This window comes from Falco biarmicus, chromosome 5 (genome assembly GCF_023638135.1).
Source record: "Falco biarmicus isolate bFalBia1 chromosome 5, bFalBia1.pri, whole genome shotgun sequence".
NCBI classification, from domain to species: domain Eukaryota; kingdom Metazoa; phylum Chordata; class Aves; order Falconiformes; family Falconidae; genus Falco; species Falco biarmicus.
The window spans coordinates 15,508,538-15,522,000 of record NC_079292.1 but is presented as its reverse complement, the minus strand read 5'-3'; the positions used below and the strand labels follow the sequence as shown (position 1 = coordinate 15,522,000).

Here is a 13,463-nt window from a genome sequence, read left to right as displayed (position 1 = left end):
TGAAGCACCAATGTGCTCACACACACCCCTGCAAAAAAAAAAAAAAGGGGGGGGGGGAGGGGGGCAATAAAGCAAAAAAAGAGCCCATTTTCCCCTCTCTAGAACTGAGCTGCTTAAATTCAATCATCTAATCACAAACTGCATGCAAGCCAACTGAGCAGCTCCCTACAGAGCGCTGCAATGACAGCACCGCTCTGCTCCGTGTTCAGCAACAAAGAGCACAGGAAGGAAATCGGATGCCCAACATCACAACTTCAAGACACAGTCAGATGGCTATCATTTTCACTGCCAGAACTAAACTTTATTTCCATGTGTATTACATACTGGTAGTTGATGTCAAGTACATTAAAATTACTTTTAACACAGGATTTAAGTGAGGAATATTTATTCTTCACTAAACAGGTTAAGAAGGAATGTAAAAACCTTTAAGAAAAAAACCCAGCTGTTTAAGCTTTGTTCCGATTTTGGCAAACCAAACAGTTAAGTACTCTTCTGTTCTCTCCTCAGATCTTTCGAAGTACCAAAAAAGCATCCTTTCATAATCATGCAGCTGAAGAAAAAAAAATAGTCTTATAAAATCCATTTCTTATGCTAAATATGGTTACAAATAAGAGTCTTAAACACAAAACTCCCAATTCCTATTTTTAAATACAAATACTGTATTATATTATGAAATGGGGATAATTAAAATATATCAATGACTACAAATCTAGTAATTTAAAGCAAACAAACATGCTGCCTGCTTTCATGTGGAAGAATCAGGATATTTTATGGTTCAAGCACTGCAGTAATTTCTGTCAACCCCTTGATGCCCAGAATATCAAACCGCCAAACACAGAGACATGTATTCAGGTCTGAATAGCACCAGGTGTTCTTTTTTTTTTTTTTCTTCTTTTAAGATACTAACATTTAAGAAAATGAGTGATGCGACAGCTTCTGAAGGTGACATGCACAAGTTGCTTCAACTCTTAAAAGTTTTAGACAATACCGAACAATTACTAATGTATTTCATGGTACACAAGAACACAGTGCTTCCACAGTATATTCTTAGTTCTCAAGTACAAAAATATCAGTTATGGGTAGTCAATAGTTATCAAAATTTTTATTGGTACAGAATGAAAGCAGCATTTACTTTATTGTTTTTTTAAACCATACATCATAAAATTCCCTAGTACACATGTGGAGGAGTGAAATAGGCTCTGTACTGTTTACCTGCTACTGATCCTAGGTCCAGATTTCAAACCTTTCCTGGCCAAATACAAACAATATCATTAATAGCAAAAGGAAGGCAGTTCCTCAGTGTGAAAGGTCAGCATTTAGAGTCTTACTAAAGCACTATCTTTAAAACAATACATCACTTAAATGTATAATTACATACACTACAAGTGGAAAACAAGTTGTTATTAACAAGAACTATTCAGACTGGGCATAAATGTCTTAACCACAAACCCTGGAAATACTGTGGGTGCTTTGATGTGGCCCTTTTTGGCAAGAGAATAAGAACAATGAAGTATGGCTTTTCAATCTTCCTTTAAAAGCACATTTTATAAAATGATATAGGCTGAAATTATTTTAGATGACCCCTAACATTTTTCTGGAACATCATTTACTAATTAAAAACATTAATTACACCAGTATATTGAGCTATTGGCTGATAGCTGATCACCAACATAACGCAGGAGCCATTTGCTTTTGCTGTTGTTTTTTTAAGGGAGGTACTTTTCTAGCGAGAGCCATCCTACAGTACTATCGAACATTTCAGAGGTTACTACATAGCTTCTCAAAAAAATCCTTAACAGTTTTGTCTTCCAGCAGATATTCAAATCAAGCATACGCAGAGAGCAAATACAATCAAGTGCAGACAGTTCAAAAGTCTCTCTCAAACACATTGTTTTACAGTTACCCTCTGCAGAAGAAAAGCCCCTCCTCACCCCAGTGAGGCAGGGCGAGAAGGGGAAACAGGTCTGCCATTCATGTAGGAGTTTGGCTAGCATAAAGTTTTATTAAAGTTGTTAACAAAAATAGTTAAACATTTTTACAATTTAACATCCAGTCTGACAAAAGGCAAATCAATGAAAAAAATACAAAAAAGTAAAAAAGTGCACTACCCAGTCCAGTATTTTGCTTTAAAGTCATGTCACTTACAGTATATGAAAAATAAACCCAGAAGTGTAGTTACTTTAAAATACACCGCTTCCATATTTCAGTATTTTACACATATATTCTATAGTGGAAGAGGAGATCTCTTAAAAACTTTACTCTTAAAATATTGAGGTGCATATGCCAAGTGGGATAGACTTGGCAAGGTAAGTTGCAGTAGAGAATCCTTTCAAATTTGGCATTTCATTTACATACCTTACCGCGCCGGCAAGGTCTGTAGTACCTAAACCTTCTAGTAAGAACAGTAATTTTCTTTAACGCAGATTTACTAATACAGACAACTACAAGAAACGGTGAGGTGAGCAATTCTATGGGATCTTAAGGAGAAACAAGTCCTGATTTAGTCATCAAATGGTACAATGTCACAACAAACTTTAAGGCCATGTTTTATTTGCTGATTAATGGACAAAAGGCAATGGATCCCCCCCCTAATATTTTCTTGAAAGTCTGTGCTCATAAAAATCATGAAAAGTTGGAAAGACTTAATTATTGAAACTTTAAATATATTTTACACAATCTTGTTTGTACAAAAATACAAGTTAAATATAAACATAAAGCAATTATGATAATTTTATGTAAATCCATTTTGTGATATTCTGTTATATATAAAAAAGTTTCTCAGCTCTGTCTCATTTGTGAAAAGATCAATACCAGATTGAATCACTACCGGCAAAGGGCCCTAAAAAGCACACTGTAGCATTAAATATGTTTTACAATGTAAGTACCATTTCCTGATTTCATCTTTTCTAAAGACTGGCAAAAGATAGGGCAGTATGTCCATAAACCAACAAATAATTTGGCTACAATGTCATAAAACACTAACAGACAAATCTGTACAATAAACCCAGTAGCTATGCAGTACGTACTTGTTACACACACACACACAGAGACATGGAATGAAACTTAGTGAGACGCCGTTTCTAGTTCACTGTTCTTCAGCCTGGCATTTTGTCTTACTTCATCAAATGAGTATGATTTCGTTACCTTTCCATTCTTAAATACTGTATGAAGGAGATCCTGCAAGAAACACCACTGTTTTAGTGAGGGTGATTTGGCAAATGAACAAACAACACAGGTTACACGAGCTCAACAGCGAGCACCCGCATCAAGCTGTGTAAGAGCAGAGCTTTAAACCGTCAAGATACCAAATCTTTACAGCTTCTCCTGACACCTTTCACTAACAGTGAGACAGAAGAAGGGAATTTAGGCAATCTTGTGTGCAGACAGAAGCTTTGTGGTGAGTAGTTCCTAAAGTGACCACATCTGGCCAAAGCCAAATACACACACGCTAAATACACCTTGCTAGAGCAGCTAGTAAAAAAAACCACTCCACCAATTAAATACAATTCTATTACAAAGCTTTAAACGACATCTTTATTTCCTCTTGAGCAACTACGGGGGGAGAAGTAAAAAAAATAAATAAAAATGTATCTCTCTTCACAGTCCCCTTTGCACATATATTTTGTAAAACAGTGGCTCAAGAAGTGCTTGCCAACAGCACACTGCAAGATCAGTAAGTACAGCTTTGTACAGAAAATTAGCACAGAAGCCGTGCTGAGCAGTTGCTGTGCTTGATGACCTGTTGCAAGGACCTGCGGCTTTAGGGAAATGGGCCCACAAAAGAGTGTACGTTACCCTGTCACTTTCCAGGGAGCCCCAGAACCTGCACACAAACAACCCCCTCTAATATCCCAGGACAGAAATTTGGGAAAATTACTTACTTCATCTTTCAAAAAATTAGTAAATGTATATTGCCTAACTTCAGAGCCAAAGTCTTGTGATTTGTTTTGAAGAGATTTCTCACCATTAGGTCCCTCCCTCTCTACATACATATATATATATGTATATATGAATGTTCAGCACGTGTGTACTTGTATATACAACTTTGTCAGTCTTTTCTTATTGTTGCATCCAGACCACATTATCTTTATAATACTATCGTACAGTGTATACAACTCTGGTTGTTGTTTTCTGTCTTGAAATTTCTCAGAGACATCTCAGTTTTATGCTTACTGTTTCAAAGAACAGTATGCCTAGTAGTATCCCTCTGCCTAGTAGCACAGAAATATGCTTCTGTATAACAGAAAACTCAAGAAATTTCCTGCTTCTAAAGCCTGAAGTGCAATTTATCACTTATTTTCCAACCTCTTATTTCAGGAAGAGGCTCAACATGCAGTTAAACATTTAATTGCTTGCATGCTGAAAATGTAAGAGATATCAAACTGAAGGCCTGAGATCAGCATAAAATTTGTGCTTATCTTACTGAAATAGTATCTGGCTTTGCAATTATACCAGGGAAATTAGATTTCTAGTTTAAAGTCTTTCAAAACTGGGCAACTACTCCATGTACAGAGCATTAACACCCGAAGGAACTATTTAAAAATCTCAATGGGGAAGTAGAAACAAATTTTAGTTGTGCCTGTCCCTCCCCCACCTGCAAGTCAGGTCACTACTCAAATTGTGCGATACAGCCCATAAAGAACTTCTTTGTTAGTATATATTCTGCAACGTTGAGACATTAGTTTTTGAAAAAAGCAGCAATGTTCTCAAGACAAACATAAGCAAAAGTTCTCTAGTTGTAAAGCCTGAATGTTCTACTGACATTCTAACATTCTGCTGTTACTGAATTTGGCACTAGGTGCACTTCAGTAGTAGTAAGACGGGAGCTGAACAAAAAGACAGTAAGAATTAAATTATGATATTAAGTTACAACCTGCTTTTTTCTCAAGTCTATTTTTGTATGAGAATGATGCAATGCATTTTGGAAATCCATACCTGCCCATACTCTTCGAGATCTCCCTTGCCTTCTTCAAGTGTCACATAATCTCCAGCAGGTGTCCTATGCAGTGACAGTCGTCCTTTCTTTGACCTTTTGTTCGGATCAGCAACTGGATCCTTGAAGACATTTACCTAAAATGAAAAGAGTATTTTTTCAAAAGGAAAGGGCTTTGTGGGGCTTGTGTACCTAATGTGGATGATGGTAATGTAACAGGAAACATCAAACAGATTTTTAAGTAGGGAGGCCTCTACTGAAAACAGAGTAGTAGAAGTTGTACAAAAACATACCCCGAGACCGTTGGTCACCACATAACTACATTTGAAGGAACAGTTTAAGAGATCTCTGGTTAGTTTCTGCAACAAAGCTCCACCAGATCCAAAGGCAATATTCTCAATGCTCCATTTATTCTTCTTCATTCCTTCCACAATCTGATAAGAAAAAGAAAATTATGACAAAGCATAGTTCTAGGCCATGCCATTTTTCAATAAAAATATTATACTACTTAAACAAGATGCTTTTACAGACAATTAAACCAACTAACATTCAGTTTCCAGGAGATGTATGTAACAATTCTGTCAATACTTGGCTCGCTGTTTGCCTTTTTATTTGTGATTCCAGCATGGCACAATTACAGAAAGCTTGTGCTGTAAAACTATTACCATGCCAACATACATACTTCCCACACTAGGGCAGCACAGTAATGTAATGCCCAGACAATGAAAACTTTAAAGAAAATAAAGAGACTTCGTGGGCTACTTCAGAGCCCTCCAGTTTCTCTGAATTATGGGAAGACCTCAAAGCATAGCGTGTATCCTGAAACAATGCAGTCATCTTGCTCATCCGCTCCAGAGAGTTGTTATTCACTTTGACCAGTGACTTCAACAGAGCAATTCTCCTGAAAAACTACACTGACTAGAATTAATCAGATTAGCAGTTTTGAAGATGGGAAATGGAAATACATACAGCTGCTCAAAGAGTTCACTTTGCCACCTCCTCAGGCAGGTACAGATCAATGTGAGCTACACTGCTCCCAACAGTCAAGTTAAAACTTACTAGAGTATGTCCCCCCACCTTCATTCTGTCCAGCCAAACATGACATCCTCTAGCCTGAAGTAATGGGTGCTAGTTTTGTCATGCTCATAAATGGTCAAAATCTGTTCCCCTGGCCTGTTACTTTTATGACAGCCTGAAATGATTGCTATAGCCCCAATAAGGGCATCTTTAAAGTCCTATCCCCTAAACGTTTTACTAACAAGAGTGGGTGAGAAAACTTCAGAGCAGTTGAAATAACAAAATCCCATCCATCCAGAAAAAAGGAAGGTGAGAGGCAGAATGGAAGGACATGATCTATGCGGAACAGTGCAGTTTCAGAGCTCAACACAGCCAGAAATGTGGTAATCCTTTGTGCGATCTCAGCCTCCTGCACCAAAAAGAAATGCCACAGTAACACCGAACAGGACCATTACAGGAGCTACTGATGACAAGCCATTTTTTTTTTTTTAGGTGACAGCTAAGTCAAAATTAAAGGTTCATTCATTAAAAAAAAAAAAAAAAGGAAAAAAAGAAAAAGAGATTATTCCAACTAAGGCAGTGGCAAATGGGTAGCTACCGTAAATAAAAGAGCATACTAGTATTTTGTTTACCCAGTTAGTCACATACAGTCTCTTCATGGATACTCTCAGCCTGAATGCCTACAGAGGCCAGCCAACAGGGGAGGTGGACTGCAGAGCCGTAACATTTTCAGGGTATGCTCTGAACACCTCCCCACTACTTTTTTAGCAGATTTCTCCCTAGTAGAGATCTCACTGATAAGTTTTCATCATCCTAATGGTACCAGCTTACTCAGCCTCATCTAAGAAGCCAAGCAAAAGAATCTCAGGCCCTAGCACCATGGCCTTCACTTAAGAGAACCTTTTGGAAGCTTTGTAGCCTGAACAAATACCTCCTTGATATGTGTCAATCCTATTGATTTTAGCAGTAATCATCATACCCTTTCAGACAGTGACCATGCACAAAAGGAATCTGTATTTTCAGGTGATTAGGTTCTCCTGGAACCAGTCAGGGGTACTCAGGGAGGAGAAAGGATTGAAATTAATTAAGCATCTCAGAAGTAACTGAAGATGACAAAGAAAGGGTAAGGAAAAGGATTTTGCATACCCTCTACTTAAGCATAAGGCCCTGTAGTACCGTAAGGAACCAGACTTGACTGGGCTCGGATACACACCCTGCTTACCTGCACTGCCTTTTGAAGGGGTAAATGTATGTAAACTCCACCCGGACTCTGAGCAAGTTCTGTCAAGATGCTGACCAAGCCTGAAGCCACAGGAACTGCTGGCCAAGCCTAAGCCAGCATTCTACTCCTTTCCTTATCCAGTTTTCTAGATCAGGTCTGACACTGAACTTGCTTGAACATGCCCACAAGATGCAGCGCAAGCTACCTGGTATCAACAACATCCTAGTAAGGTACACTATGCTTAGACTTGATGTTCACCGATACTTGTAGGCTAACAGCTGCTAGCCCAAGTACAGCGTAGGTGGGCCATGGCCCCTTAACCTTCTTGCCTGTGTGAGAAGAAACGTGAACCCCTTTTCAGCTAGTGTTCCTGCTCTCATTTACAGATGGCTTGTTCATCTCGGGCCACAGGCACAACTCCTCACTCACCCTGGGTGAAGAGCTGGCTTCCACCTTTCCACTCTCTCCCAAGGGTTTTCCTTACTCAGACTGATCTTTGGCTGGTGAGGGTGGAAGGGAAGGGAAATTGAGACTAAGTTGAAAGACAGCTCTGACTACCAGTGACGTGCAGCAGAGGACTAGGTAACAGCTTCTTAGGTATGGGGAAAATACGGCAAACAGCAGCAGTAACAGGGAAGAAGAAAAGGGGGAGATCTGAAACAACTCAAGCCTCCCCCAAAGGGAAACAACACAGAACAATTTCTTGCCTCGCACTTTCAAACCTATACAGGCAGAACAGTTCAGATGTCAAGATTTTGACCAGCTTCCTCTGACCATTATGAGCATGATTAGATACACCAACTGTGACTCCAGATTAGAGGATTTTCTTTGTGTAAAAATTTGAAGACACCTGGAAATTGAATGTTCAAAGAAAATCCTTTGAAAGTGTAGTAAATTGTGGATTAGCAGATTGTAATGATTTTTAAAAGTGAAAATGCTAAAAGAAAGTCAGAAAATGTTCCTTACCTGTTCTACCAGCATCCCCTATTAAAACAAAGAATTTTAAAATCCAGTTTATACTCCAAGTTGTTTTCTATATTGTTGTTTCAGCTAGTTTGGATCATTACATGAGACTGATTGGTCATTACTCATCTAGATCTTCCTATTGTACCCATTACCTTTCATGTGATCCGTAACAATAAATCACACCTACAACATAAGGCTGATATGGAATAATTAGAACAATCACTTGCACAGGCTATAAGTGGGGGGTGGGGGGGCGCGAAAAGACTGCCACAACAATATTCATATTTGTTCACGTAAAATCCTTTTTAAAAAGGATGAATTATACTTCAGGTTTGGATTGGTTTTGGGGTGTTGTTTTTTGGGGTTGGGTTGGTTTTGTGTGGTTGGTTCATTTTTTTAAACGGCAAGCTATTACCCTGTCTTCCAAAAGGCAGCATGGTAAACTTGGTTTTGCTGATAAAAGAAGATAGAGATCCATGAAATTTAAACATAACTAAAATTAGGCTGCAAGATCACAATCTTTTTGCTCCAACATAACTTGCTGCTGTCAAATGAGAAGTGTCTCTTCCCTTCCTGACTGCTTCTCCCAGTTCAAAATGACAGTTTATTCCCTGTCCTGTATGGTGCTAGTGAGTACTGGCCCCTTTTTTGGGCCAAATTAAATTCATTAAACCACAAAATTGATTGCTTTCAGCTGAAAGAGTTTGCTGCTACATGTGTGGGCTAAATCAGTTTAATGACTGGCAGTTCAATGCCCAAAGCTGACATGATGTGTGCAGCAAGGTTACAGAGTCAGGAAGAGATGAGAAGGCAGCCACTAGGCAACAGTGAGTTATGTCTGCTCTGCACATCTTGTGGAACTACATCTTCAGCTCTCTTCTTCTACAGGAAGCCTTTTCCCTCTGTAATCAGTTACAGTTCAATGAGGAAAACACGTAAAACAGGCAGATCATCTGAACAAAGAATTGCTCCTTCTACGTCATCCTTTCCCATTCGCTACAGGAATTATTTTCCTGCTCTATTTAGAACTTTGAGAGCATTGCATTTCTAGTTCTAATGAAAAAATTTTAAATACTAGTTTTAATATTTTGATTACAATCAATGTTATATAAGCATCCAGTATAACTTACAGAAAGCAACCACTGAGTTCCATACAAGAACGAATTAATAGTCCAGTTTCGTTCCTGTTACGACTCATGAAAGTCTCAGTGACAGCCTACTTTGCCTAATACAGGCATCAGTCCTGACAAATGGTTGTTAGGAACAAGCAAAAGTTTTTTAAAAAATAAAGCCCTTTTCCCCTAGTATTGAGTGAAAACTTTCTTTCCAGCTATTAGCCTCTCTTGCTTGTGTTCAGTTAAACTCATTAGCACAGTTGTACAGTCTCAAAAAGCCACATGGGACAAAAAAAAAGTAAAATAAAATTTGCTTTAAAGGCTATTGGAGGAGGAGCAAAACCATAACGCATGTCGGGTAACAATCTCAGTATTAACTGCTTTCCAAGGATCCAAGTGACAAATCTGAGTTCTGTTGTTGAGGTTCACATGGGTGCCCATGTCAGATAGGCAGTTTCAGACTAAAGAACAAGCCTGATGGCTCTCTTGCTTCTAATTTTGAGAACCAGCAAAAGCCAACTTTGTTAAGAAGAATCTAAGGATGTGTCAGTCTAGAAAGCTAAGACAAGTGTCAATAAAATCAAGTTAAATTAATCTTAAGTTTATTCAACTTCTTTCTGTTTTTGAACTCTAATACAGCTGAAGATGAATGATACAGGACAAACCTAATAAAAGCCAAGTCGTCCTCCTCTGTCATCTGCAGTTACTGCAGTCTGTACCTTCGCAGCCACATTATATTACCTAGGATCTCCATCTAGTCAATAGTGGTGAATTTATAACTAGTTTCAAGCATGCAGCATGTACTAAATAGCCAATTTTGGCCTTGACGAAATTGGACTTTTAACTCAGACTACAGTCTAACCTGTTATACATGTTGCCTGGGCTTTCACCAATCCTTATTCCACTCTCCAAAAATCAATGAACCCTTACCCTTGTTTTTAAAAAAGGTCTTCTTCAAAACTACACCTTCAATATTTGAGTGCAAGCACACTTCAGATGGTACATAACTAATGAGCCAAACCCGTTAATTACTACTGTTGCTATAGCACAGCAATCACACAGTATGCCTGAGATATCAATGAAAGGACCAAACACTGCCAGATTTTGATTTGAATTAGATTTGACAAGCAGGATGAAAGCAAACAAAAGGAGAGACAGTGGGAGGAGAAGAGTTACAACAGGGGGATTAGGAAATGCCTTTCAGTTTTTTTATGAATCTTAAAAATTCCCTGTGGAGTTTTAATGAATTTGTTTAACATGTGAGGATATAGCTGCCAGCATCTGGAATGAAGGGGCAGGGTGGGGTCAGCAGTCTCTGCTGCAGCATCTGACTAGTGGTAACAGAGTCCAGATTAAATATCAGCATTATCAGTGTCACCCTGACACATGAACAGGATCTCCTACCTCCTGCAATGTGTTGATATCCACACCATCCCCCTGAATAACTCTGAGATATGGTGGCAGCAACTTGTAGCCTTTCGAATTCTCCGTAATGGGAAACTTCTTCCCCAAGATCTCCAAGACCTGTTGAAAAGAGAAGGGAGACAGTTCAAAATAAAAATAAAAACCTGCCATTCCAAAACAGAAACACGATTTCCACACTGAGTCATGCTCGCTCTCTCTCAAAAAAACCCCAACCAACCCAAAACACTCAAAACCAGCAAAAAAGCAAACAAACCAACTCATAAATAAATCCACATATCCTGTTCTAAATCTGTCCACAGCAGCACACAAACAAAAAGCATGCCAACCATTGTGGGGGAAGCCATCAGATTAAAGCAGTCACAGACCATATGGCCTCTACGAACTTGTACCCAAAGAGCTAATCAAAACCATGCCTCCCTCTTCTCCCTCTTTGGTTGCTGTAAGTTTTTGCTGTTAAATGCGTCAGCTGAAGGTTCTGCTCTTCTTTTGACATCCCTTAAGGTGTTAGATGAGGCTTTTACTTTTCTTCGGTTTTGTTAGCGACCAATAATTTAAACTAAACACTTCAGTTACAAGTTTTTCTTATCAGTTCTGATAAAGATTATTCAAAGTTCCTATTTGGGATATGTCACTTGTCCCGAAGAAAAAAGTGTTGAAGCTGTATGGATCTGATTTGAGTACCAACACAACTAAAATCTCCCCTACTTTCTATTAGAATAGTGCTGACAGCTACTCAAATTCAGAGGTATCCAAAGCTTTTACTACAGAACTGCAACAATCATTATGCTCTCTAAAGAGCTATGTGGTGAGAAGCATCTTTCAAGCTTGGAGGTCACATGCCACTGACCTAAATGCACATCTTACAAAAGGGAGAAGAGTGCTAAACTTGTATTTGTAGCATAAAACATTGAATTACATTAAAACAGGATGCCAAGATACCTAAACTCATTGGTAATAAGTCTTACTGGCCTGCCATTTATTAATACTCAAGTTGTTTCCCATTTTATTTAAGCGATGAAAGTTTCTCTTTATAGAATCATTCCGGCATTGTTAGACCAGCAGAACTGGTTAGTTACTGTTGTAAAAGCTTCAAGGATGGTATGCAAGAATGGGTTTGATGAAAAAGATCAAACTGTTCAGACTGCAAAAGTTTCCATATCTATATTGAGATGAGGTAAATGTTTACATTTTTTCATAGGTCAAAATTGCCCAGCATTGACTATACACTACGTGTAGCAAGTTAGAGCATTATGTCTCCTACGTTTGTTAGCCAGTCACTACAAAACAAACAATTGCCCTTCCCAATCTTATATACAAATGACTTAAACAAGGATTACCTTTAAAACAGTGTCAAGAGGATTCCCAGAATCTGGTCTAATGATAAGCGGTGCCTCTGGACTTCGGGCTTCAATTATATGCCTTAAGTCATCACCCCATATTCTTTCACAAGCATTGTAAATGTCATAGCTGTCACTAACCACAGATACAGGCACTGAAGAAAACTGTGTCACTATGTGTTCAAAAGCATCTTTTTCATGATCTTTCCCCCAAGCCGTTATGGTACTGTAAAGCCAATTGAAAAATCCGTATTAGAGCAGCATTTATATGTTAAATCACACATTCTATATTTCCTACCAGCACAGTTCAAGATAACAATAGGCAACATGATTACAAGTACATAGCTTATGCTGTCTTATCAGCCCTGTGTTGCACGGATAATAAATATGCTATATAGTAAATAAACAGCACCCTGGATTTATCTTTGGCAACTCAGACAAACACTTGACACATGAAACTCCTTTCACATATAAATGTGGTTTGTTTCTTTTACTTTTTTTTTTTTTTTTTTAACGTTTGGGAGAGAGTTTCTCTTTTAAACCTGAAATTCAGACAGTGGGGAACTACAGATACAAGTACAGAACATCTGCTCTGGCAACTTCAGACTGCAAAATGGGAAGCAGGGAACTAGCAGCATATGGCAGAAAAGTCGTAGAAGGAAACACAATGCCTTTTCTGTTTTAACAGTGCTATAAAACTATTATCCTCACTCATACAAACATTCTTTGAGAGGAACCTCAGGGCATTACCCTTGGTAGAAGGGTACAAACAAGCATGTAAACCAGAGTTGCTAAGAGGTAGTAAGTTTTGGAATGCCAGTGGATTGGCAGTAGCTGTTTTGTATGCGGCCACCACAGACCAGTTTAAGTGACTTAAACCTGTGTGTGAACACCTAGAAACACCCTCACACAAAGAACGGGTGTGTAGTAAGAGCTTGTGGGCATTGGATTTTTACTGTAAAATGCTAGCATGAACTACTGTGTGGACAAGCCCCAGGTCGTCACAGTAGTGAAGAGACAAACCAAAATTTCTTCCAAAGAGGTTGGGGAAGTCCAAGGCATAACCCTGGTGGCACACCAGAGGTGAGCACCACACTCACACCAACTCACATTGGTGGCTGTGGAACAGTAGAACAATTCTGGAAAAATTTTGGTCTCTTGCACAAGACCCCTTTTTGTGTACTAACTTGGAAAGGTGTGACTGCAGCCTGTGTTTGGCAATGCAAACTTTAGTTAGGGCAGTTTAAGCCATCTGTTCTTATGCCACCATTTCAACATGCTATGCAAAAGACGCTTGTTCTCTTGACTCCGTGTGTTTGCTTTCATTACAAAGAATTTTATAGTTGCTTGGGCCATCATTTCTGGATTTAACTAGTATTAAGCTAAGCCAAGAGAAGATGTTCCAGACAACATCTGTAATTTCTACTGATGCAGGAGTTCTAGAACAG

At 38.7% G+C, this 13,463-nt stretch overlaps 1 protein-coding gene across 2 annotated transcripts in view; it reads right to left on the bottom strand.

Annotated features, from left to right (window-relative positions):
- Window positions 1-276: 276 nt before the first annotated feature.
- The window catches only part of NAMPT (nicotinamide phosphoribosyltransferase), a 31,617-nt gene continuing 18,430 nt past the window's right edge, over window positions 277-13,463 (bottom strand). Inside the window, exons 7-12 of one of the 2 annotated variants that reach the window (XM_056340206.1) lie at window positions 12,016-12,241; window positions 10,658-10,777; window positions 8,139-8,156; window positions 5,227-5,367; window positions 4,936-5,070; window positions 277-3,177 (exon numbers count right to left, since the gene is read on the bottom strand). In XM_056340206.1, the coding sequence (XP_056196181.1) occupies window positions 3,064-3,177; window positions 4,936-5,070; window positions 5,227-5,367; window positions 8,139-8,156; window positions 10,658-10,777; window positions 12,016-12,241 (754 nt within the window). In that variant the 3' untranslated portion in view covers window positions 277-3,063. The remainder of the gene's footprint in view (window positions 3,178-4,935; window positions 5,071-5,226; window positions 5,368-8,138; window positions 8,157-10,657; window positions 10,778-12,015; window positions 12,242-13,463) is intronic. The other variant, XM_056340207.1, reaches the window with a different exon arrangement.